The sequence below is a fragment of the Epinephelus moara genome, chromosome 21 (assembly GCF_006386435.1).
Source record: "Epinephelus moara isolate mb chromosome 21, YSFRI_EMoa_1.0, whole genome shotgun sequence".
Classification (NCBI taxonomy): Eukaryota; Metazoa; Chordata; class Actinopteri; order Perciformes; family Serranidae; genus Epinephelus; species Epinephelus moara.
In genome coordinates this window covers 13545923-13572861 of record NC_065526.1, presented here as the reverse complement: position 1 = coordinate 13572861, position 26939 = coordinate 13545923, and the positions used below count along the sequence as shown (strand labels likewise).

The 26939-nt window shown below is 41.5% G+C and overlaps 3 protein-coding genes across 3 annotated transcripts in view; 2 read left to right on the top strand and 1 right to left on the bottom strand.

Annotated features, from left to right (window-relative positions):
* The window catches only part of LOC126382534 (rap guanine nucleotide exchange factor 4-like), a 32332-nt gene extending 31160 nt beyond the window's left edge, over nt 1-1172 (top strand). The window contains exon 30 of the mRNA XM_050032450.1: nt 43-1172. Coding sequence (XP_049888407.1) covers nt 43-170 — 128 coding nt within the window. The 3' untranslated portion in view covers nt 171-1172. The remainder of the gene's footprint in view (nt 1-42) is intronic.
* A 4176-nt stretch (nt 1173-5348) lies between these two features.
* Nucleotides 5349-22911, top strand: LOC126383050 (mitogen-activated protein kinase kinase kinase 20-like). Its single transcript, XM_050033426.1, has 11 exons — nt 5349-5895; nt 7579-7666; nt 10960-11061; nt 12643-12708; nt 12861-12889; nt 13006-13143; nt 14895-14981; nt 18669-18743; nt 18878-18984; nt 21137-21317; nt 21417-22911. Exons 1-11 carry the CDS (start codon nt 5737-5739, stop codon nt 22374-22376), a joined length of 1992 nt encoding a protein of 663 aa, XP_049889383.1. The 5' UTR covers nt 5349-5736; the 3' UTR covers nt 22377-22911.
* Nucleotides 22912-22978: 67 nt separating this feature from the next.
* The window catches only part of dnah9l (dynein, axonemal, heavy polypeptide 9 like), a 49451-nt gene continuing 45490 nt past the window's right edge, over nt 22979-26939 (bottom strand). Inside the window, exons 86-89 of the mRNA XM_050033425.1 lie at nt 24874-24989; nt 24495-24607; nt 24238-24378; nt 22979-23314 (exon numbers count right to left, since the gene is read on the bottom strand). Coding sequence (XP_049889382.1) covers nt 23067-23314; nt 24238-24378; nt 24495-24607; nt 24874-24989 — 618 coding nt within the window. The 3' untranslated portion in view covers nt 22979-23066. The remainder of the gene's footprint in view (nt 23315-24237; nt 24379-24494; nt 24608-24873; nt 24990-26939) is intronic.

Sequence of the window (26939 nt, the reverse complement as noted above, 5' to 3'; positions counted from 1 at the left end):
GCATCTTTACAATCACATTATTTCTCTCTCTTACTGCGTTAGATCCCGACATATGCCAACCCAACAAAAATCAAGCGGACGTACGGGGTTATGTCAGGAAGCTCTGCGTGGTTGACAACCAGAGGGCACTGACGCAGCTCTCCTACAGGCTGGAGCCTCGGCGGACATGAGCTCCAAATCTTCCACCGCCATCGCCTTCTCTGTGACGTTAGCATAAAAAAAACCACACACATTACCTGGAGAAAATAACAAAACTGGCCGTTCAGTAGCAAATCACAAAGACTTTAGCACTATCATGGGCTGTTATGGATGAAGGACTTCTTACTGTGCCATTAAAAGCCTCTTCTCCCTGGACAGACAGAAACTGTTCAGCTGCTCTCTCGTCGCTGTGTCTCAGCCCCCTGACTGAGGGTTTTAACTGTACTAGCTGTTACTGTTTGGGACCTGTTAGATAGAACTGTAATGTATAGAACTTGAATCAATATCCTGCATGACTGAACTTCATAGGCTTTGTGTTCTATACAGTGGATTTCTATCAGGGGTGTCCTGTAATGTTGTGCTACCCCAAATGAGCCCTAGTTTACAATATATTACTGTACCTGCCTGTAAAGCAAACCTTACTCTCCTGATGGTCCCACTCATAGACAGAAAACACAGAAAACCCCATAAACTGTAACCTAGACTCTTCATTTTCTCTGTGGAATATACAGATAAATATGAAATCTGAAAGTACTCTACTCTTAAGTAATCTACATGATTATATCCAAGTCTTTGAAAATCTTTAGGATTTTATGTCCTATAGTTTAATATTAGTGTCCCTTAAAGGAATACTTCACCCCCAAAATGATCTTTTGAATATCAACTACTCACCCCACGTTACGTTTATTTGTGAAAAAGGGTTTCTTGCATGCTTTCATGGTGAACAAAGGATCCAAAAGCAGAGAATTCTTGATGAATTGAACCTTCGCTAAGCCCTGCCCCTTTGTGACGGTCCGACAAGTTGTCAGAGTAAGCATGAAGCCCACACTGTAACTAACTTCAAACTCATATTTTTGAGAAAATGAAACAGTGATTCCAGAGAGAAGCAGACAGAGGGGTCTACAGTCTGTGTTTGAAGGATATATCCAGGATGTCAAACTGACTCAGCAGCAACAACAGGTTAAAAAGACAAAGATAGTTAGAAGCTAAAGCCGAACTATAGGCTCAGATCACAGGTGTAAAAGTGAACCACCACATCACTGCTGATCGCCACACAAGACAATGAATATAAAGGGAAACTTTGCTGATATTGAACCAGCTGTGTGGCATCACAGTGTGTGCAGATGAACGGTGTTTGGCTTTGCTCCCGTGCTGCTGCCAGCACCTGGACCTCTGCCGCCGGATGAGCAGGCATCTCCATGGGAAGTCAAACAACGTTCATCTGCACACAATGTGACACAGCTGGTTGAATATCAACAAAGTTTCCCCGCTTCCCTTCACTGGTTCCTGTACAGCAGGGTCGGCAAAGTTTCCCCGCTTCCCTTCACTGGTTCCTGTACAGCAGGGTCGGCCTTTTTTTCACTGTTATAATTATTAAAAAGCAAAAGCAGCATGTGTATACATTCAGTAGGCTATATCTTCAGTAGCTAGCTAGCTAACCCTACACTTTTCAGGGTTTGATTTTGGTTTTGGAACAGGGAAGAAACGTATATCTTTTTCTAACCTCTCCAGGCAACGAGTATCATTAATACACGACGTGCCCCAGGCACAACATTTAGCTCCAAATCCACAAAACCAGCCTGAAAATGAAGGAAATCTGAAACGACTGCATTAGAGTCAATGGAGCACAGCTGTGTTTGAGCAGGCCTGATGCTACGTTATAATTGGCCAGTCTGCGTCTAGGGGCGGGACTTAGTGAAGGGTCAATTGTAGTCATAGGTGACCATGTTTAACAACAGCAAAACTATATCAGAACATCTGTTTACAATCTCTCAAGCAACTTGTGCAGTATAGTCCAAGTCTCATTTATCCAGCTGTATGCTCAGCACTTCCCAAACATGAATTGTTGGTAAAACACTTAGGCATAAACAGCACTCGTTCACTGTGGAGGCATGTGAGAAAAACAAATTTTCTTCAGAAATTCAACATAACACAGGGTGAGTAACTGATATCCAAATGTCCATTTGGGGGTTAATTATTCCTTGAATTAGTCAGACACGTCAAAACTACTAAACAGAGTATTAGTTGGATTAAAGTCCTTATTGTATTGCAAACAGTGTTCAAATTTGTCACTACAGTATTGCGTTTTATTTTTGCATCAGAATACAATTCCTGTAGGATATGGATTATTCTAGATGATGAATTTGCTTGGTATGATCTGTTCTGAGGTCAGTTGTAAAACCAATCTGTACTCTTTGATTTGGAAGCACTGATCCTAGATGCAGAGTCTTAAAGGCAACTCAAACTTTGAGGGGAAATCTTGTCATCTGAGTCTGTGTAATTTTATTTTTATATATGTGGATGTAGATTTCGAGCGTGTTCTTGACAAGTGTCATTCATTTTCCTTTGATCTCAGGAGCTTCTGATGTGACTGTGTGTGTCGAGAACTGCCGTGAGGCTGTCTTTCCCCAGAGCAGCCTGTAACTGTACTGTATGTGTGGTCTGCCTTGTAAATAAAAATAGCTAATTTAACAGTGCTGATGCTTTGATGATGTTCTTCAAAATGTGTTTTTGCCCCGCAGGTGGTAGAGAGGCTGAGGATGGAGATGCATATCAACATTTACAACCTCTCCAACACAGACTGGCTTCAGTTTAAAGGAGCATTCTGCTAATTTCAGAGTTACTTTACTAGCTCTGAGGAGTACTGCTCAGCCTGCGAGAACAGCTGTAAAATGTCTTCTGTGGCTCTGGAGTTGGCTGTGTCAAGTCTGAGGCAAGTACTCAAGTGACATCACTAGGAGGATGCATTCTTTGTTTTTTTTTGTTGCAGAAAGTCTGGTTTAGAAATGGCAGCTGTGAAGCTTGAAAGATGTGAACATTTACCTGGCAGGGAGGGTCTTGTGAACGACATGATGGAGCTACATTATGTGACATGTAGGGGCCTCCAGCATTTTTGGAGCTTGACCGATAGGGACCAAAAGTCCGGATATCTGCTCTGCTCTTTTTTCATCTGTCACTGTCACATCCTTAAAATTTATCAAGTGCTATTTAATTTAACGTTAACTTTGACTAATCTGGATGTTTTCTGATGTCATCTTTCCTTCAGCCATCTAATTATGACTACGTAAATATAAAATATGACACATTTCCTCATCAATAAAGGGTACAATTTTGTTTGCAATATGAGGATTAGAAATTGACAATATATTGTCTACTACAATTAGTGTTGTAGCACTTGAGATTGGTCTTGGTCTCAACACCACTTTTTGAAAGTCTCAGTCTCATCTTGTAATCGACCGTGAATTTACTTGGTCTTATCTCGGTCTTGCACAAAGGGGATTTAGGACTTTATTTCAAGACCAGTCAAGACCACAACTGTAGGGATATCACTAAACTGCTTGTTAATTATAATACTTCCTGCTTCAAATGCAACAAAGAACTTGACTTATATGTAATTGGAAATTTTGGTTACTGTTAATGACTTTTACATCTCTCACTTACACATACGCACAGGTGAATGAAGAGAAATCTTTATTTGATATCTGTGGGTGTTTTTATGGGAATGTGGATCTTTCAAAGTGATTTTAGGAGCGCCTATGGTTCGCATGTTCCATATTATATTGTAAGTGTTAAATGCAGAGTGGGACTCGCACTGATCTTCGTCTTGACTTGGTCTCAACTAGGGATGGGAATTGATAGGATTTTATTGATATCAATGCCATTATCGATTCTGCTTATCGATCCGATTCTTTATCGATTCCCTTATCGATTCCTCCTGTGAATTAATGATATCANTCTTCTTTGTTGTTGAACGTGCTGCTGACTGACCAGCATAGATTCGGCGTAATGAAAAGAATCGATAAGGGAATCTTTAAGCATAAAGGCTAATGATGTCGATGAATTGAACCAGTTGGAACCGGTTCTTAACAGGAACCGGTTCTCGATTCCCATCCCTAGTCTCAACCCTTCAAAGTCTTAGCCTTTTCTTGGTCTCGGTCATGACTTGATCTCAGTTCAGGTGGTCTTGACTCTAGGCAGTAATTCTAATTTAATAATATAACATAAAAAAATTCTCTACTACGACAGGCAACCATGCACTGATTTCTGAAATAGTTGTTCATAAATGTAATCATAATTACAAATACACTTAATAAATGGCTAGACTGCTGTAAGTACGATCAGTGTCAAACGCTATCTCTTTATTCCATTAGTGTTAAAAAGTGTAAAACTGGACTGTAATATGAGTTACGTAGGCTTAGTATAAGTATATCATAAAAAAAACTAGATTTGAGTGAATTAAGCTGCAGCACTAACTTTCATGCTCCCCTGATGATCTCTGTCCATTTTAGGTCAAAACCTAGCTCACAGATGATATCAAAATTTGACGCAGATACCGACGGTTCCCAGAGGAAGAACCCTTTTTGCATTTGAATGTTGGGCATGAACTGCCTGACCTTTCCTCTACCTTCACTGTTAAAACCAAACTTTCCTTTCAGACGAGACATTTTATTTTCTAACTGGCTGATTGCTGGGCTCACGTCTGCTCCCCCCAGAACAAACCCCTTTGAATTTGACAACTCAGCCATCTGTTCTTTGGTGCTTTCCTCAAGTCACACATGTAAATTCTTGGGTTCTTGTTTATTTTATCGAACACTTTGGTTCTCTGGGGTGTGATGATTCATTGCAGCTTCCAGGAGTCATGTTTTACTTATGAAGTGAATCACTGTTATGTCTCCTCTCTTGTGCTCGATTACTGTCACTAACTGAGAAGTGTCCCAACTTCACTGTGCTGATCTCACCTGTCCCCTACACAGTGATGTCAGCAGGGCTATCTTGCTTGATGATGTCACTGGGTCATTCCTGTCAAGCTGAGTAACACGCTGGCTTCTCTGGTGAGTGTGTTTTTAGACGCAGTGTGTGTGAGGGATGGATTTAGGTATCTGAGGCAGTCACCCTCGTTGCTAACTGATTTACAATGTCTGACACGCTATAGGCCAGAGTTGTTCGTGTGTGTGTGTGTGTGTGTGTGTGTAGTGTATGGAGAGCTTTATATAGCCACAGTCATCCAGGAAGAAGGAATGCCCTGGATGCCGGTGACCATATTTGAACAGTGTGTCTGCTACAGGCAGACTGCACACACTGACTACAAACCGTAACTTACACACACTCAAACACTCACCTCCCCTACATCCTCACGCTGTGTGTGTGTGTGTGTGTGTGTGTATGTATAAGCTTTGTGTTGTAGTTACACTGGATCACCACTATCAGGCAATGTAATGCCTTGTCTAGTAGTGACAGAGGAGCTTCGACTTTTCCTGACTCACAGGGAGCAAACTTCTCTCTCTCTTTCCAGCCCTTTCTGGTTTCTTCTCTCTGACAATCTGTTCTGCTGACTGACAACATCCACTCGGACCCTGTGGAGGAAACTACCCCTGCCTTCTCTCTTTATTTCTTAGTCTTCGCTCTCTCCTCTCCTTGCTGATCCGATACTTGTATATACTTTTGGGGCAGCGCTGGTGCTTGAGCGTGCACGCTTTTGAGCTCTGTGTGTGTGTGTGTGTATATGTGTGTGTTTGTGCGCGCGTGAGTCAGTATGCCATGTCGTCCCCTGGCTCGTCGTTTGTGCAGATAAAGCATGAGGACCTGCTCTTCTATGAGAACTGTGGAGGAGGGAGCTTTGGGAGCGTCTACAGAGCCCTCTGGATATCCCAGGACAAGGAAGTGGCTGTGAAGAAGCTTCTGAAGATTGACAAAGAGGTAAGGAGGGGACACACACACAAATACACACACAGCCATCATACATTTCTGCAGCAGAGACACATTAATTTAGAAATCAGAGTATTAAGAAGTTACGGATTCATCGATGGCACATTGCTGCTCTACTTTCCACTAATTTCCTAGAATCTCCTCAGACACCCAAAGCCCCCTCTTTCCCTCCCTCCCCTCCCCTGTTGTCTGCCGTTGAACATGTGTTTATCTTAAACATACCTCTCCTCGTCCCCCCTCCTCCGCCCACTCTATGTGGATGGAGCTGTATTATTTATGCCAGCACTCCCCTGTTCCTCCCATTGTATTTTTGGGCGAGGTGTGTGGTCATCTGGGGCTTTACGCATTGCAGTTCAGGCCGGGTGGTTCTCCATGAGAATGACCCCGATGGTGATTCAAACATCATTTCCTTCCATGTTATTAATACCAGGCTGGAGGAGGCTCACAGCCCTGAGTGTCAGGAAACCGATAGAAGTTAGAGTGACCTGTGGGTGAATTGGGCATGGTGGCATTGTTGATTTAAAAAATACAATCTAAAGCATGCGCTGACATTAAAGACAAATATAAGGCAGTGAAGTTAAGGATATAAAACACACTTTCACACATGAGCTAACTGCATAAAACAGATGGAACAGAATTTGATTTGTTGTCTGACTTATTTCTCTCACACTCACTTCCTCACGCCCGCACACAAACACACACAGGGTGGGCAGATATCCATAAAAGTGTGTGTGTACAGTTCATATGTAAATACAAATTGATGGATCATGGGAGAACTGCAGGCCCGGGGGATTCTTTTTTTGCAGCACGCCATGTGAAACGGAGCTGCTTGTGAACAATGTGGTGTTAAAATCATATTTCAAGTCATCTTTGCACAAACACTTCGTTCACGCAATGGTGGAAGAAGTACTCTGATTATTAACTTAAGTCAAAATACCAACACCGCACCATAAAATAATAATCTATTACAAGTGTATTTAAAAATATACTTAAGTTAAAGTACAGACATATAAGCAACAAAATTAAAAAGTACTCATGCAGAATGGCCTATGTTAGTGTTATTATATATCTGCAGCTGTCAGATAAAAGTAGTGCAATTACAGTACAATATTTCCCTCCAAAATGTACTTAGTTACTTTCCATCACTGCATTCACACATGAAAAACTGCATGTGCAAATGCGTGCGCTCAAACTGATGTTTGTGCACACTGATAGCCTCACACGAGGGAATAAAATTGATAAGATAAAGGGCTCTTTGGAGGGAAGCCTCAACAATATTTTGGTGCAGTTTTTTGTGTGATTTCACGTAATTTATGGTTCGTTATTATGTTGCTTGGCAACAGTTACATATTCCACAAATGCAGAGGGTATGACCCGTATGTCAGTTCAGATTAATGGCATGTTTGTCACTGTGGTGTGGAAGGTCTTTGCAGACTCAAACCTGAGGTATGAAAGAGGTTCAGAGCTCAGTTCAGGCATCCCCAAGACACTGTTAGAAATAACTTTGAAATTGGATAACAAGTCAAAAGCTCTAACGTTTGGGTTTACAGTCCATCAGAAAAGGATTAAAGATAACGTTTCCTTGCCAATGTCAGATATTGGAAAACTGAAGGAGGATGCTAATGACGTTGTTCTTATCCCTCTTGTTTTTCTTTTTCTTGTCTCGTCTTGCAGGCTGAGATTCTTAGTGTCCTGAGTCATAAGAACATCATTCAGTTTTATGGAGCCGTGCTGGAATCTCCCAACTATGGCATTGTCACAGGTCAGACCCCGCATGTGTGTGTGAGTGTGTGAGTGCTTGTGTATGTTTATGTAATTCATGCATACTTTCAGAACATAAAACCTGAAAACATGACTGTGGGAGTGTTTTAATCCCCAACTTCATTCAGATAAAAGTTACCATCTGGATAAATGCTCTATAAAGGTTGATTTGCATTGTTGTTGTCTCAAGAGTTACAGCCCAATGAATATAAGTAACATTAGGTGCTAAGGTAAGGGTTAGTTAAGGATAAGTTTGGTATTTTTCAACCTGGACCCTATTTTCCTATGTTTTTGTTAAAATGACTAATGAGGATAAAATCTGCAGTGTAACCGCTTGGGGCATATTTACACCGTCAATTTACGTCCAGGTGCTTGTTTTTGCCACTAATAGACTGAGATTATCATTTTAAGTGTCTAAGGGATGCTTTCCATAAGTTGTCAAAGAGTTAAGATCCTTTTTGTTTAACAAGAAACAGCCCTGAAATCACAATTGCCAAATCCACCAGACTATTTAAATAAACAGTAATTCTAGTGTGTATAGACACATCATATTTTCACATTTAAATAGGTGAATTAAGGATTTATTTCCACCAAACCAGAGCTGATAATTGTTGGAACAGTGGAAAGACCAACCAAGACGGCTTTTGAGTTTATTCTGTTTCTGCAGGCTTTTAACAAAGTGTTTTACGATGATAAAATTACTCTGGTGGGTGTGATGATAGCAATTTTTGGGGTGTTTCCTGCTGAAAAAAAAGGATCTCTCTCTTTGACGAGAAGGTATATGTCTGTAGGGATCCTTTTCATAAAATGTCAGACACTTATAATATATAATACTGTATAATCAACAATTTGAGCCTGTCGATGGTAAAAACAAACACATTTAGTAAACCTAAACTGACGATGCGAACATACCCCAGTTGTGACATTGCAGCATGTTTTCGCCGCTGCTGGCTGCAGCTCCCTCGCTCAATACTGGACCATTTTCAAAAGTATTTCCCATTAGTCACTTACACACAATTAAAGTAAAGTAGGATCCAGGTTAATGCTAAACATATTCTTTGAGGTCAGGTTGGGGCATGGAAGGGTGAGGGTCAGAGCAGACTGTCCTCTTATATAAAACTGCGTGTGTATATTAGCTTTATTAGTGTGAATCTGATCTTCAACGTGCCACTTATGTACACGTTATCACATGCTCCGATGGCCAACTGGTGTTTATGTGTGTGTTTTGAAGTATTGGTGTATACTCTGCGCGCTGGTTCTTGCCGCGTTTCCTGGCAGGACATTTGTAACTGAGACCAGCATGTCTGGATGTGGTAGTAATCCTTGATGGGGTCATATGGTTAAGATAAAGCACCGACACACCACCACAGACTTTTCCAGCGACAATTCTCACTGCAGCTGAGTCTAATAAAGTCCAGTGCTTACTAAAAATAAAAGAGTACAGTAGGCAAAAATAAGAACCGGTTCAGGGGATGGAGGTTGGTGCCAGTAAAATCCATTTTGCAAATGGCATGTTCAACTTCCTTGATGGGCCATTATCCTCTGTCTGTCTTCTACGTGTCTCTTTGAATTGTCACACTGAACAGGAAAATGGTAAAGGTTTAGAGGTCAGAGATAATCTGGATTAGACAGTCAGGGTGTGAAGGGTGTGAGCTGTTCCTCTGATCAGAGATAGCTGCTCTGTGTGGTGTGTGCAGCGCTCAACTGTGTGTGACCTTTCTCAAATATTATAATATATTGATGTAGACAACTGCAACAAAAACGTCCAAACAAGTACAAAAGCACTGAGGTTATTTCACTTGTTCTGAATGTCAATAAAACTCTATTAAAGTTGCATAGCTTTTAAACATGTGGAGTGAAATCTGCTCTGGATATTTATTCTTACAATCGCCAGAGTGAGATTAAAGTGAATGTATCACGCTTTTCCATGTTTTCTGTCACATTATGTGGCCAAAGTTTCAGATAATAAGGTAAATGTATGTAAAAGTAATCCCTGTGAGCTTAAACCGTTTTTTCTTCTTTCAAGACAAGTTGACATGAGTGACATCAAGTGTTTAACCTACACTGCTACATGTAGCGACATGCTAACATCAGGGAAACCTGTAATCTTGGTTGCCAAAGTTGTAGATTTCTCCCCGATTTCAGATCCTATTCCTGCTGGAACATGTTCAGTTGTAAAGACTTTGGTTTAGAAGCTTTTATAGGTGATTTGTCACAGTAGGAGGGGCCGCTATACGCCTTGACAGCCATTCCCCAGCTCCAAGGACATTTTTACATGTAGCTAGATGCTTACATCAGGGAAACATGTAATCTTTGTTGCTGATGTGCTGCAGGATTGAGTCTTAAAAAGCAAATATTAATTAGCATTTTACACTTCTGGTTTCTCCTGTCTCGAAGTAAAAAGGTTTTTTGAATGAGTTTTTGGTGAGATGCCTGAAATAAGGTCTGTAGTTAACAAGCTGGAGAGACTTTCACGTTTTATTCTATGACATAAAACAAGACAGTTCATACCCTACTAGTGAATTTTGAAGGCTTTAGGTATCTTTAAAAAAGACTGTTGCTAACAAGTGGCTAAATGAGACTATAGAATGTCACCACACGGCTTTGCAGCCTCGTTGTTTTGGGAATGTTAAAGTCATGGGACCGTGGTGTAGTTCATTTATAGCCTAATATTAGCTTTTTACTTCTGCTGATTGTATTTATGCCTCAAAAATCATAGAAAATTACTTCTGAACTAAACGTGTAAATACCATAAACTTTTGTTTGCCTCAGAGCTTATTCTCTGTAAGAATCCAAAATCCACTGGAAAAACCCCATTGGCTTTTTGTCGAGGGAACCAGTGCGATGCTAATTCAGAGGTCACCCTGTAAAAAAATGTTTACCTTGCAGCAAGATTTTGGTTTAGAAGCTTTTATTGGTCAGCTGTACTCCGTTACAATCATTCCCGCGGCTGCAAAGACAGTACAGAGAAACCCCACCGACCTGGAAACGCTCACCAATCAAAGCTGACTGGGCTTTTTTGGGAAAAGTGCCTAAAGACACAGACGCAGAAACAGAGCAGCTCAGACAGAGGGTGAATACAGGTGTTCCAGCACAGACAGCATGAGGAATACAGTGTTTTTTGAACATTAAAGCCTGTAAACATGAACCTGAAAATGAACACAATAGGACACTTTAAGGATCAAACTCAAATTGATGTAGGTCACAGATATGTCTGTATGGATGCCATGCATGCACATAATTTCTCTTCTTACCTGTTCTCCTATAATGACAGCTGCCTCTCTGTTGTTGCAGAATATGCCAGTGGAGGGTCTCTGTATGAGTACCTCTCCAGTGAGCAGAGTGAGGAGATGGACATGGAGCAGATCATGACATGGGCCATTCAGATGGCCAAAGGTACATCTAGAGGACAATTAAAATATCTCTGTGTCCGGGTTGAATCACTTAGCTTCTGATATAAAGCAGAGGTAGGAGCACTGATACGATCACCAGCATCCTGCAATACTGTGATACTTTAGTCGTCATGCAGCAGAGTTAATAATAGGTTTACACAGCTTTTTTATTTGCCTCTTAATCACCATCTTTAACCTGTGTGTATTTAACACCAACAAGCTTTTTCCATTTGCCTGTGGCAGTTGGTACCAACTACAAAAGGCAAAATAAGAGAATCAAATAAAACTATAAATATACAGAGCAGTAAAACATATTACTTTGGACAGATATTACATGTGTTACAAATAATTTTTCAACAAAAAAATTGGCAAACAGCGCCTTGCTAGTTACTGGGGCAGTGAATGACGGTGGTACAGTAGATAAAAGGGGAACATTTAGATTCTTAAATGTTCTGTGGTAGATTTTAAAGGGATAGTTTGGATTTTCTGAAGTGGGGTTATATGAGGTACTTATCCCTAGTCAGTGCATTGCCTTCAGTACATGTCAGTTGTCATGCCTCCAGTTTGGAGAAGCAGGCAGGAATATTACCACGGAAGCTGAGCGATGTACTGCTGTGGACGGGGTTTGCAACAAAGTGTATTTTATCCACCTAAAAAAACAATATCAGTTGTATATCAATTGAATCAATTGAATGCTTTATTTTGAATATTTTCACTACTTTACATTGCCGTCAGACAGCGCTTTTTCTCGGGTAACTGAACTGAAAGTAAGGCTTATTTTTGCTCATTTCACAGCCAGACTCCATTGACAAAAACAGTAATTTTACCTTGCTGAACACAGGAGCTTCTGATTTACCACCACCTTGACCGGTTAATTTGTTTGTGTCATTGTGTGATGTTGGGTGTTTTAAAGGGTTAGATCAGGTTTACCAAAGTCACACAATAACACAAACAAACTAAATAATTGTGGCAGCTGTAGACCAGCAGCTCCTGTACATAGCAAGGTATAATTACTGTTTTTGCAATGGAGTCTGGTGATTATAAAGAGAGCATAGATGGATAAAACAGCTTGGGTTTCCTGTCAGAAAGGGCTGCCTATGGCAAGGTAAAGTGGTGAAAATATTCTAAATATAGCATACAATTAAACTGATAAAAAAAATGTATTAGGTGGCTGAAATAAGTTTAGCTACCCCCGTCCACAGCTGTACATTGTGTCTGTACTCCTGCCTGCTTCTCTAAATTGGTCGCATGCCAACTGCCATCTACTATATGTAATACACCTATGGTACATAAACCACATCAACCCCACTTCAAAAAAATTCCAAACTATCCGTATAAGTTAATTTAACAGTAAAAAGAGACACACTGCACACTAATTATAAATGATATTCAGTAGTTAAGACTGTCATCTTTGCACCCAAACTCTGACGACACTGATCATATTACACACTGATTCAGTTAGTTGAGGTTGGTTGTCTTTTCCTCTTATTATAATTGCTCCTTTGTGTAAATGTTGTCTTTGGCATACATGTTTTAACCTCAGTTTATCCAGGTTCTTCATTCTTACTGCTTGATTTCCTTCCAGGGATGCATTACCTCCATGCAGAAGCTCCAGTCAAAGTCATTCACAGAGACCTCAAGTCACGGAACGGTAACACATTACCACATTTTTATTTATGCCTCAAACCCATTTTCTTATGCACATGTAAACACAAGTTCTCTTTGCCATTTGTCTGTCAGCTGTAGCATATTACCGTTTCATGTCACACAGCTTTGACTGGTTTCTTTGTTCTCTTTTTACAGTGGTGATGACAGCAGACAGAGTGCTGAAGGTGTGTGTGTGTCTTGTGATGTACAGACAACCACATTAGCATTAGCAGTTTTTAGGCACATCAGGCACACAGGTAAATCTGTTTCTTCACTGCTCTTCTCTTTGTTGGGATTTCAGATTTGTGACTTTGGAGCGTCGAAGTTCCTGTCCCACACCACCCACATGACGGTGGTGGGCACTTTTCCTTGGATGGCTCCTGAGGTCATTCAGAGCCTGCCTGTCTCGGAGACATGTGACACTTACTCCTATGGCGTGGTGAGTTGGCAGTACTGCACAAATATCAGTAAAATCAGGCCAGAAATCAAACCTCAATACTTTTTTTTGCGACCAAACAAACATGTCGAGCCATGACAACTGGAATTAAATGCTTGCTCATTTTACAAAATTATTTTTGCTCATTTTAAAGACTGTAATTCAGGCATAATTCTTGTATGGCTGCTTGTATTCAGACATCATTTAAAGGTGAGCACCACCTAAAATAGAAATCCCAATATGTTATTTTCATGGCCTAGGAATGTTCATTCAACATCTACGAGCATGACCGACTCTCTCTTAAAGCCAGAAGTGTCAGACGTGTGATGTCATCAAGTATAAAGTCTGGAGCTGCTCCACAGACAACAGCAGCGTCCAAAATTCCATACTAACAGGCAATTTAGTATGCTAAAACATTATGTAAGATATTTTTGGTATGTCTGAAACCTTATGTATGAAACACATACTATGTCAATTGCATAATATTACCGATGACATGTTACAATATGCAAACACTGGACACTCCACCGGCTTAAGTATCCCACAGTGCAATGCTGTAGATACATGTGTGGACCCCACAACAATGACAGCATTCTAAGAGCCATACTTGGTGTCAGTTCTATTGGAGTCAACCACACTTTAACCCATTAAATCTTTGTTGTTTTATCTTTGACTGAAAAACCCTTCCACCAGTGTGATTTACCAAGCCTGCCTGATTGACTCCAGTAGAACTGACACAAAAGTCTGGCCCCTCGAACACTGTCATTGTCGTCATGACCATTCCCTCTTTATATATATATACCCCAGGAGGAGTAGGCGATGTATCTGCATCAACCTGTGGGGATTATAATGAATACAAATACAAGCAGACGACAAAGTAATGGACTGTGACCAACAGCTCTGTAACTTCAGTAATGCTTCAATTCAAGTCTAAGTGTTTAGATTTCATTTTGCTAGGCGTAATATACTTTTAAAATTATTTCTAATTTGCTGGTAAAGCTGAGGTTGGCATGTTACCATGTGTTACCAGCTCACCCTTTTACCCTTTTAATGGCGGTGGCCTTGTGAGTCCTTCTGCAGAGTGGTACGCACCACTAGAAGCTAGTCACCAGCTAATAACGAGCCAAGCTAATATGATGCTAATAAGGCAGCGTGTTCCCAACTATGGTTTGGAGCCACTTAGCTGTCACTGAGAGAGGTAACACATGGTTACGTGTCTCCAACCAAGGAGGCTCCCAGAAGGTGGCATGGTAATTACAGTTCAGTGCATCCGAAAAGATACATATTAATGTCTATGCACACAAAAATATGCTGGACGTTAGCGCACATATTTGGTATGTAGTGCATAGTATGTGATTTCGGACCCAGGCAATGATTGGAGTCTGATTTTGTGGACCCAAAGAATGTTTGTTTTACTTTTTTTAGACCCAAATGTCGTTTATCCTTTGTAGTGCTCTCAGTTCTGACACAGAAAATGTACCCATATACAGACTTTATACTTGATGACATCACAAATTAGATTTTTAGCACTCTAGTTTTTGAATTTGAGCATTGTTTACTATCAGCACAAGTGTGAATTAATGTCATATTATTCCCTGCCCCACTGTGTTGGGTATTTTGGTTTGATTTCACCGTGCCTTTTTATTTAGACATCCTCACAACTATTCAGGAGAGTTACATGAAATACAACAGACCCACACATGAAAGAAATGATGTCTGTCTGAATGAACCAACACAGTCTGTCCTGTGGCCAGGTGCTGTGGGAGATGCTGACTCGGGAGGTTCCTTTCAAAGGTTTTGAAGGGCTGCAGGTTGCATGGCTGGTGGTGGAGAAACAAGAGGTAAACCCCCACCCACCACACAAACACACGTGAGCACACCTTCCTGAACACACTGTCAGCATGTAGACCCACCAGAGTTTGAGAAGGCTGGAGGAACAATGCGATGCTCTCATGGTTTCCACTGCGAGCTGGTGAGGCTGAGGCTGGGTATTTTTAGGCCTGATGTCAGTTCTCTGCTCTTGTAAGGCCTGGATACACAGCAGTGGAGCTCGGCCAGACCCCCCCCACCCCACCCCCGGCTAAAGCCTTTACGAGAGAGAGGGAGAGACAGAGAGAGAAAGTGGGGGAAAAGAGGAAAGATTGCAGCGATAGGAGGTTTGATTCAAGAGGTTTATGAGTGGTGGGGGGGTGATGGTTATACAGTGAATGTGTTTCAGTTATTGACGTGTCTGAATCCTCCACAACAGACACACGCACACACACCGGGGGCCAACAAACAACTCTGAGAACATGATTCCTGCGTAGCTGTTGGCTAATCTCCAAATACTCTCCCTAAATAACTCCCTCCCTCTCTCCCTCTCTGTGTCTTTCCCTTTCCCAGTCTCCCTCTGATTTTCCCCTCCGTTGCTATACCTCTCCTCCTGACCCTCTTACTTGCCCTCTCTCCACTCAGAGTCTGTGATATTTTAGGATTAATCCCCAGAGAAAACTGTTTCCATTTACTGCACTGTACTATGGAGCTGTCTGGGCTCATTCAGAGCTTTGGTGATGCCAGAGGATCTTTTATGCAGGGGCATTATCCCAGTGGCGCGATGTGGTTTAATGGTGTTAATGCAGTTTATACGTTACAGAAGATAAACAAGGACCCAGACACTCTCGTATATATCCATTTTCCATCATTAACAGATTGAGTGTACATTAAACAAATGACTGTATTAAGAACTTATTAGTCTGAAATGTGCGATACACAAAACACAACCCTTAAAACAGCCTCCCTGTCTCACAGTGTGCCTGTATTTTTTGCTGGAGTGTTCCTAGATTTAAAGCCCCATTATTTATTACCAAAGAGCATTTAAATTTTCTGTATTTCTATTTTTCCCTGAGCTCACTGTTTTGAGGTGGGTGGGACTGGAAAAAAAGTGATGTAATGTACACTGTACTTCTAGGAACCAATCAGGATTTAGCAATATTTGATTCACAATGAAGAGAGACAGTGGGGCGGCTGGTTGCTTGTGTTTTCAGGCCACTGTCAGGCCACAAATCTGATCACACCACACCCATACAGTCCTGATGAAACACATTAGATGAGTTCATGAGTGTTTAAACTCTTAATAAATGACACCCAGGGTTCCCTCAGATCCTAAAAAGTCTTAAAAGGCATTGATTCAAGAATCTAGGTATTAAAATGTCTTAAACCTGTCTTTCAAAAGTCTTAAAAATGCTAACACATGGGGTGTAGGATTGTATGAGTCGTTTATTTCTGTCATTGCATTGTAAAATCTCAAAATATTTGGTAACATCTGTTTTTCTGAAATAATTTACCGAATGCCTCTCACAGTAACGTCATGCAGATCAGGACAGTGGAGCCATTCATTCAGTCATTTTCTGTAACTCCCTGTTGGGGGTCATGGGGGGGCTGGAGCCGATATCGGCCCACATTGGGCGAGAGGCAGGGTACACCCTGGACAGGTCACCAGACTATCACAGGGCTGACACATAGAGACAGACAACCATTCACACTCACATTCACACCTACGGACAATTTAGAGTCACCAATTAACCTGCATGTCTTTGGACTGTGGGAGGAAGCTGGAGTACCTGGAGTAAACCCACGCTGACACAAGGAGAACATGCAAACTCCACACAATAGGGTTCTCCCCACCCCTGGGTTTGAACCAGAACCCCTCTTGTTGTGAGGTTACAATGCTAACCACTGTACCATCAAACAGTGGAATTTTAAATTCAACAAGTGTACTGTATGCAAAAAAGTTTTTCAAACTCACAGTGAGGCCTTTAGCACCAACATTACTTTGATATTTTGGCTGTCAGTGAATTTTTATGTCAGCTATCACAGGGATTGCAATGAGTTCTTGAACAGACATCCATGATCCTCAGACTAATGGCACTCCCATCAGCCTCAACTGTACTTCCTGTTTACTACTAATTAGCAAATGTAAGCATGCTAACACCCTAAACTAATATGGTAAACATTAAACCTGATAAACATCAGCATGCTAGCATTGCCACTTTGAGCTTATTAGCATACTGGCATTAGCAGTTAGCTCAAAGCTCCACTGTGCTTCAGTGCAGCCTCACAGAGCCGACAGTGTGGCTGCTCACTCTTAAATTTGATTTTTGCTTATAAAAAAAGGGATACATGATGATTTTTACAGATGATTTCCAGTTCATTCTGGCTGATTGCTGATGGTGATATATGCACATTTTTCATTTTTCTGCCTAACTGCAGAGAACATCAAGTCTCTCTCCTGTAGTGGAATTACCATGTTATTATGCCTACTTTTATAGTGATGGCCTACTGGCAGATGCAGACATAAAATACAATGCTTTTCAAAATGTACACATTTACAGGGTGAAATAAGATAACTAACTTAGGTACATGTAAATATTATGTAACATTTTTAAACAAAACTGTAAAATCTATTGTACTTTAACAGGCTTGGATGATGCTCTCCCTGAGACAGTCCTGACAACAGCCCCGACCAGGGCTAATTTGACCTATTCTGACTAATTATGGGTGTATAAATAAAGCGTCATCTTACTAGCTTGTAATATCAGTAGAAATGTTCATTTTAGGCCAATGCCAATATTTTGTTTAAGCTTTTATCTGCCAATACTGACGAGGTGTTGATATTATCGTGCATCACTATTATTTAGTCATGAAATTTTGGACAAATACTTAAGATTTAAAGCCAAGTTTTTAGGGGATTTAAATGGTTAATGAGGATTCCTACAGCTTAAGGCAAGTTAAATTTATGACTTTTATTAATGCCACTTAGAATGATATTTAAGACCAAAAAAACAACAACCATGAACTGACATCAGTTACCTTTTACTGGGGACAGTTTTTCCCAAATGTTTGTAACATAAAACATGATTTATTGGTCGTGTGTCTGAAAGGAGGGTAGAACAGAATTGGAAAATATGTGGCATCTGTTGGCAAGTTTTCTTTGTGACTTTGTTTCTCACTATGCGTGTGGGATTCCACTGCCTCGATTGTCATTATGCAGAGTTTGAAAACTTTTTGTCATAAAATACACTGAGCCTTTTATGCATTGCTTTGTACTGGTTTCAGCCATGCAACAAACTCTTGGTTACTTCATGTTGAATTTACACTTCCCCATGTTGTCCAGGATACAGTGACAGCTAGCTAGCGGACAGTGGATCCTCTCCTCTGCTCTGAGCATTGCAGCGGGAAACACAGAAAATATGAGTGTTGGTTATGGTATCCTGAGGTGGTGATGTAGTGATGTGAAAGGCTAAAAAAAAAAAGAAAAAAAGAAACAGCCTTTGAAAGTTAAATTTAAGACAATTTAATACTGATTAAGACCTTATTTTCAGATTAATAAAGTCAATGCTTTTTAAGACTTTTTATGGATTAGTGGGAGCCCTGATTGTTTGTAGGTTTAATTATTTTTAAAAACAAGGTGGTCCCATATGATTTCTCTGTTAAAAGTAAAAAGCTTTTACTTCCTGTGTTTGCATGTGTTTGTGTGTCTGGGTATCTAGAGACTGACCATCCCCACCAGCTGTCCGGCAAGTTTTGCAGAGCTGATGAGGAAATGTTGGCAAGCAGACCCAAAGGTAAGCTCAGTGGACGAGGGCCACAGTGTTTCATCTCCTAAAAATGTCTCTCATGCCTCCCTAAGTGTTTAAAGACATTAAAAATAGGTGTGTCAGCTGGTCACTTTATCTTGTGTGCATGCATGTACCTACAGGAGCGTCCACAGTTCAAACAGGTGCTGGTAACCCTGGAGACTATGGCCAATGACAGCAGGCTACCGGACCAGTGTAACTCCTTTCTACATAACAAGGACCAGTGGAGGTACACACATAAACACACACATACAGACTTGTAGACATCCAAAAGAAGACACTGAGTGTGTCTGCACTGCGTCTGAGCTTGAGGCAGATACTTTTGAGTGTATACGTTAAAGTCTTGGTCGGAATGACAAATGCAGTCTGTGATTTACTGTTCTCCAAATAAAACTCAATATGCATGCACACACATTAAAAACACAGTCACACACGTGCATACATACAGAACTCTGTGGACTCTAAAGCTCAGGAGAGAAGCTGAATGTGTGACCCTGTGCTCTACTTCAGTCTATAATAAGCTCTCTGGAAAGTGTCCATGGAAGAGATTCCTCGACTCCTCCACTCTGCCCTCACTCTGAGGGGAGGGTGGGGGGAGGTGGAGGAGAAATCAAGTGTAAGCTGAAGAAGAGGAGAAGTTCACAGAAGAACCGAAATTTATTGGGTGCATGTGAAATCTAAAAGACTGAACGCGAGAGAAACAGCGAGGATAGTGGGAAGCGAGAGCGGGCCGAGGACAGGGGTGAGACGAGGGAGAGACAGAGAGACGGAGAGGTGGGGGATGGAGCAGAGCAGAGAAGGTGCGAGATTCTGTGCATATTTAACATGAGTACAGCGAGGCAATCAATTCTGAGTGAAGTTTTGGGTACGGGTGGAAAAAGTTGGACAAGGAAGGGGGAGGCGGAGAGGAGGAGGAGGAGGAAGGGGGAGGAAGAGTGAGGGAGGTGAAGGGGCGGGATGAATGAATAGGGAGGTATGGAAGGAACACAGGAGGAGGTAACTATGTCTGTGCGTCAGATCTGTCTATATTTAGTTGCTGTGAGAGTTGATTGTGTTTGTGAATACAGATTTATGAACTGTCACTCACTAACTCTCACAGTGACCTCTCGTGGTGATAGATGGTACTGCAGCTAAAGGATTTACTCAGTAGCAGTATTGTCTTCTGCAGAAATCGTCAAGTAAACTACATAAGATATGTCATGTGGTCTGCTATAGGAAACTATATGCTATATGAGTATGATGGTGAGGCAGTGGCATTGAAAGATGACAGTTTGACTGACCTGCATTACTGCATGTAGTGCATTATTTCCTGTCATTACAAAATGTAACAGGACATTGATTTTGTATGTTAAAGCTGCTGTCGTTAACTTTTTATAAAGTAACCTTTTGTTATATTTGCTCAAATTGTCACTACATCCACACAGGAGAACATGAGACAGATAATCTCTGAAAAAAAATCATGTTCCTTCTCCTCCTCGCTTGCAAACAACCAATCAGAGCCGAGGAGTCTCTAATGCAGCTGTCAATCATGTCAATCACTGCTCATGAACTGCTTTTACCTGTCAAACTAGGCAGCACTGATCAAATATGAATCAAGATTCTGTTACTACACTGCCTATTTCTCGCCTCAGATGTTTTCAGAAACATATCTTAGTGCAATGTTTAGCTATAAAATGCAGAAGTTTGTGATCCCACCGCCATGTTGAAAACACTGAAACAAAGACCCACCCACCAGCCGGAGCAAACTTTCTGATTTTACAGCTAAACAGTACACTAAATTATGTTTCTGAAAACATCTGAGGTGAGAAATACTCAGTGTAGTAACAGAATCTTGATTAATATTCATTCAGTGATGCCTAGTTTGACAGTTCGGGTTAGGGTTGACGGCTCTGATTGGTTGTTTTCCAGCAGCCACAGTTGATTCGAGCAAATTCCTTTAGTAGCACTGCGAAGATGCAGAGGAACGTTAATTTTTTTCCACATCTGTCTCATGTACTACTGTGTGGACGTAGTGACAGTTTTGGCAAATAAGATAGTAAACTGTGAAAACTGGTATACAGTTTATACCGTATACTACTTGCATGTGTTGCTGTATGGAATTAGATACTGTAGTAGCTGTGTTGCAGTTGCAGTAGTAGTAATACACACTAGACCAAAGTAAAGCACATTGGTCATGAGTGATCTTGGGAGCTTTAACTTTTAAAACAGTAGGGTTTTTGGACAGAATATTTTTTCCTAGAGGACATGCCTGTGCTACTGAAATTTATCAATGTCAGTTTCTCTCTCACTGCAGTTAAGTTGCTGTTAAAATTAGGCCACATCTGCATGTAAAAAGTCACAGTAGGTGACGTGTATTCTGTTTGCGTGTGCCTGTACTACAGGTGTGAAATCGAGTCGACCTTGGAGCGCCTTCGGAAGCTGGAGAGGGAGCTTTACTCCAAAGAGAAGGAGCTGGAGGAGAGGGAGAGGAGGCTCAGACTGTGGGAGGAGAGGCTGATGGAGAGGTCCAGCATGACTCCCAGTCCGACCTCCCTACTCATGGAGCGCTCAAACATCTCACCAGTAAGTGGAAGTGAAAAAAGTAAATGTGTTAAGACAGCTGAAAAGACCTTTTTTATAATCTTGGCCCTCCTCTCCTTTCCTCCTCTCTGACCTTGTCAGTTCTTCCCATCGATGTCCATCGGTTCTTCCGGCTCCTTTTTCCGCTCGCACTCTCAGGACTCCAACAGTGCAGGGGTCAGCAGTGCTGGCGTCAGCTGTCTCCTCCGCACCCTCAGCAACGGAGACACAGAGAGGGGGGGCAGTGCGGTGCTGGAGAGGGGGATCGGTTCCCTCGACGGCGGCAGGCTGCATGCTGTGTTCCGAGGGTTGCAGGGGAGGTTCGGAGAGGAAGACGGGGAGGAGGAAGGAACCCTGGAGGAGAAAGGGTGGGGGCAGAGGGAGAGAGATGACAGTGGGAGCATGGAGGGAGGAAGGGTGCAGGTGACACTCAGGAGCTTCCCAGGCGGGGTGGTGGAGAGGGAGGAGAGGACGTGGGAGGAGGGGGATCGGGAGAGAGGAGGGATGCAGAGGAGCAGGGTGACCACCATAGTCCGAGGGTTTTCGGGTGGGTTTGGAGAGGCGGAAGGGGAGAGGGAGAAGGAGGGAGGATGGGAGATAGAGAAGCTGGGGGACAGGCTAGATGAGAGAGGAATAGAGGGAGGGATAGAGGGAGGGAGGATGCAGACCATGTTCAAGGGTCTCCATGGGAGTCTGGGGGGGTTGGGGGACATGCTGTCATTAGACATGGATGAGATGGGGGAGATGGAGAGACTAGGCGACATGGACATGAACATGAACATGGGCGACCTGGGAGTGATGAAGGTCAGGAGCGAGATGGGGGTCAGGGGTCGCAGGAGTGACATGGGAGTAGTGGTCCAGGGAGTCAGAGGTGACCGCAGCGAGGCCATCAGCCAAAAGATTAGAGGCGAAGTCATCGGTCACTCGGGGGTGCAGGTGAGCATGCGGGCCTCGTCCAATCAGAACTCTGTGAAGAGCTGCAGCGTGCGACACGGAACCAAGATCAACATGGCTACCGCCGCCATGGACATGATGGAGCTCGACTGGTCCGACAGTGACTAGGAAACACACCAGCACACACACATGCACAGAAAACACATAGAAATACACACAGAGGCCAAACTAGAAAGGTTTCGACTTGTCAGCACGTACAGTATCTGAGCTACAGTATGTGCAGTAGAATCTCCAGTTGAAACAGAGCTGGTATACACACATTTCTTTTGTTAATTTTTTTTATTGAATGGATGAAAACTATACCCATGTGTACTGTGAAGTAGGAAGGAGCAAAAAGACAATTAGAGGTTGTCTTGTCATGTTGTCAGAATGACTTCACCTGTGTAATTTAATGTGCTATTAAAACTGCTGCATAACATACTGTAAGAGGTACAAGTGTTACAAAATAACACACTTGAATGCCGCTCTAATGAGGCAGCACTGTCTGATTTTTTTTTTTCTCCTGCTTATGTAGTTCATAGATTTGATTTGTTCAAAACAAGCTTTGACTTTATCAGTTCTAACTGTGATTCTAGTGTGTGAATTTTTGGCATTTCTTTCTGTATATTTTATCATTTTTCAATAAAAAGAAAAGAAACTCTGATTTCATTCCTGTGATTTCACTCTACTAGAGTATCCAGTACACGTGTATATTGCAGTATATATAAAGTAGACAAGTTGAGGATCTCACATGCTACACACCTACTTTGCCCTATAAAATAAAATCCCTCTCACATTCTGATTCGTGACCCCTGACCCCTAAACACTGAGCAGCAGAGCCACTCCTGCCAGCACCCACTTGGCAGGTCTCTCCCTGGATTTGAGGCTGAAAGTCCAAACATATGTTGGTCCTCTGATCTTGGTCTTGTAGAGCGGACACTCGTAGATATTCCTTGTCTCCTGGCGGTCATTGGGCACAGCTCGGACTGAGATGACGGGCATGGCCGGGGTCAGTTCCTTTAGACGGGCTTCAGTGATCACCCCGGCCTGAGTGTCCCACCTTGCTCCTGTGGGAAAGGAAAATGGGATTAACATGTTTAAGAATGAGGGCATTTTAACATTACAAATAGGGTGTGGAGCTTAAAAGGTTACTTCCAGCCTGGACCCTATTGTCCCATGTTTTAGTTTCTAAGTGGGAACAAAAATGTTTGAAATTTATCCAGTACTGAGCGAGAGCGCTACAGCTGGCAGCTGCGAAACAGGCTGCAGTGTCACCACTTGAGCATGTTTGCATTGTCAATTTACGTCCACTTCAAGTGTTTGGTTTTACCACTAACCAGTTCGGATTATTATTCTAAGTCTCTGACAACACTGTGAAAAGGATCCTTATAGAGACAGACCTCTTTCTTAATGAGTAAGGTCCTTTTGGTTTAACCAGAAACAGCCCTGAAATCGCTATCACCAAACCCACCAGACTCCCTTTAAATAAACAGTAATTTTAGAATTGTACAACACATGTTGTTCAGAGTCAACAGAAACAAAATGAAATTCACAAAAGACGTCTTGGTCATCTTTCCACTGTTACAACGATCAATAACTCTGGTTTGACTAAAATAAACTCTTAATTCACTCAGTTAGATGTGAAAATATGCTGGCTCTATGCATGCTTAAATTACTGTTTATTTAAATGGAATCTGGTGGGTGCCAATTTTGCAGTTTCTGGGTAAACAAAAAATGATCTTACTCTTTACCAAAAAGGTTCATCTCTGTGATACTTTACATAATGTTATCAGACACTCAAAATAACAATCTGAGCCTGGCAGAGGCAAAAACAAGCACTTACAGTTGACGTAATTTGAGGGTGGTTACGCAGCGCTCTCGCTCAGTACGGGAGCAAATTTAGCTTTTATTCAAAATGTCCAAAGATAATTATCTTTCTTAAGGATCAGTCAGAGAAAAAAGGCCCTTGGGAGATGAAAGGCTTGTTTACCTTCTAAGTAAAGCCCATATACATATGCACCCTCCCTGGCAGGTTGGTTGAACTCTTCCTTAAACTTCTTGGTCACATCCACGGTCAGGTTCACTTTATCCAGGGGCCACTCGTTCTTACGCGCCAGAGACTGCATCACCGCTGGACAAAGAAAAAACAAAACAAAGACAGTACAGAAAAAAAGATGAGGGGAGAGTTGTGAAAATATTTTAGTCAAGCCATGGTAGTAATTTAATCTGTGTGCATTAACGTGTTACCAGTGAGGAAGGACTGAGGGTTGAAAAGTCCAGACAGCCAGACAACACTAGGCAGAGACAGGTCCTGAGTCCAGCTATCCAGCTCCTTACAACGCTGCAACACATCATTATACCTGACACACACACACACACACACACATGCACAGAAAAAGATCTTAGGATAATGTCAGTGTTCTGGACATTGTAAAACAGCAATGTGTACTCCTTACAGCTACTGTAGATAGATTAATCGATACATAATGTATGACAGGACAGTATCTCACACAGCTAATCACATCATTATTCTCAATTCTAAAATGTTTCCTCCACATTTTTAAAAGCCCATTACTTGCTCACATTCAGACATGACTGACACAGACACAAATACAAATACACACACCATATTGCCAGGCTGTAGATGGAGGGGTAGGCCAGCTTGGTCCAGGTATCAGGGACGTTGTCAAAGAACAAGGCTGATTGCAGCTTCTCCATCTCAGAGGAGATGGCCAGTTCACCCTTTGACAGACACATTTAACATGAATACACACATCAGCCTTAACTGTTGAACACCCTGTCATGGCAGCATTCTATCTACTCCCTAAGGTGCATAAGAAGCCAAAAGATAACCCTCCTGGTCGTCCTATAATATCAGGTAATGGTACTCTTACAGAACCGGCATCTAAATATATTGATTCATTTATTAAACCTCTGGTTAAGAAACTTCCATCTTTTATTGAGGACACCACTGATGTGTTGAATAGGATTGCTAATTTGACTCAGATCCAATCCCATTTTCTTGTTACTATGGATATAGAAAGTTTGTACACAAACATTGACCATCAGGAGGGGTTATCTGCTTTGAGCCATTACCTCTCTGATAGAGTGCACTCTACTCCTTCATCTGATTTCCTATTGAAATTGAGAGACTGGGTCATTCACAATAACATTTTTTTGTTTATGGGTGAAGTATATATACAAAGGATTGGTGTTCCCATGGGTTCTTGTTTCTCTCCAAATTATGCTTGTTTATTCTTGGGTTTGTGGGAAAAGGAATTTGTCTTAATCCTGTCAATCCATTTCATAATTGCATTACATGGTATGGCCGTTATATTGATGATGTATTTATAGTCTTTGATGGCAGTGAATCTCAACTTTTGGATTTTCATAAATATTTGAATTCTATCAATCCCAATATTCGGCTTTCTATTGATTACTCTCAACACAGCATTAATTTTTTGGATTTAACTATTTTTAAGGGAACTGAAGGACAGTTGCATACCACTCTCTTCAGGAAAAGCACTTCGCGCAACACTATTCTTAGAGCAGATTCTTTTCATCCTCACCACCTCATAGAAAATATTCCATATGGTCAATTCCTACGGCGTATTTGTGATCGAGAGGTTGATTTTGGTGAACAAGCAGAGGCCATGTCCAGTAGGTTTTCAGATAGAGCTTACAAACCTCGGGTGATCAAACAGGCATTTGACAGAGCTCAGTTACTTGAGCGGGATACTCTTCTTCATAAAAATAGACACAAACCTGTACATCAGTCTCGTTCTTTTTTTGTTACTACATATAGTACACATGCTGAACAAATTAAACGGATTATTAAAAGTAACTGGGCCATTATTGAGAGTGACAATCTGTTGAGTCAAGTGTTTCCTCAACCACCTGTCATTTCTTTTAGACATGCCCCCACTCTCAGGGATAAGCTTATGCATTCATATCTTCCAGCAGATAAAAAAAGCACCTGGTTGACCAAGCCGGTGGGTACTTTTAAATGTATGCGGTGCCCTCACTGTGATAATGTCCTGCAAACTAAAAGTTTTGTTGATGTAAATACAAACAGGATTTATAAACAAAGTAATTTCATTTACTGTAACACTACTTTTGTTATATACCGCCTGTCCTGTCCATGTGAGGAAGGTTTTTTCTACATAGGCCGCACCAAAAGACGCCTGAGAGATCGTCTAGCTGAGCATAAATATGCCATTAGAATTAAAAATCATGACTACCCCATCGCCAGGCATTTTAGTGAATATCACAATGCCAATGACTCCTTACTGCGCATTGAGGGCATTGAGCACATTAAACCTATGGTTAGGGGTGGTGACAGAATACAGAGACTTAACCAAAGGGAAGCTTTTTGGATTCATCAGTTGGATGCATTAAAATATCCTGGTCTTAATGAAGATATAGACCTTACATGTTTCCTTTAATGTTTCTGTTATGTTTAATATGTTTATCATATCTTGAACATATGTTGAATACTGGTTCATGGGTATTTTATTAAGTTTGATTGATGTTTCTTTTGGTTATGTTTTGTGTGTTTTTCTTGTTTTCTCATTCTCTGTGATTTATTATCATGGTTCATTGGCTTCACCTGTCATGTCATTAACTGTGTCATGTGACAGTTTCTTATTGGCTGCTGCTGCTATATAGATGAAACCACACCTTGGTGCATCT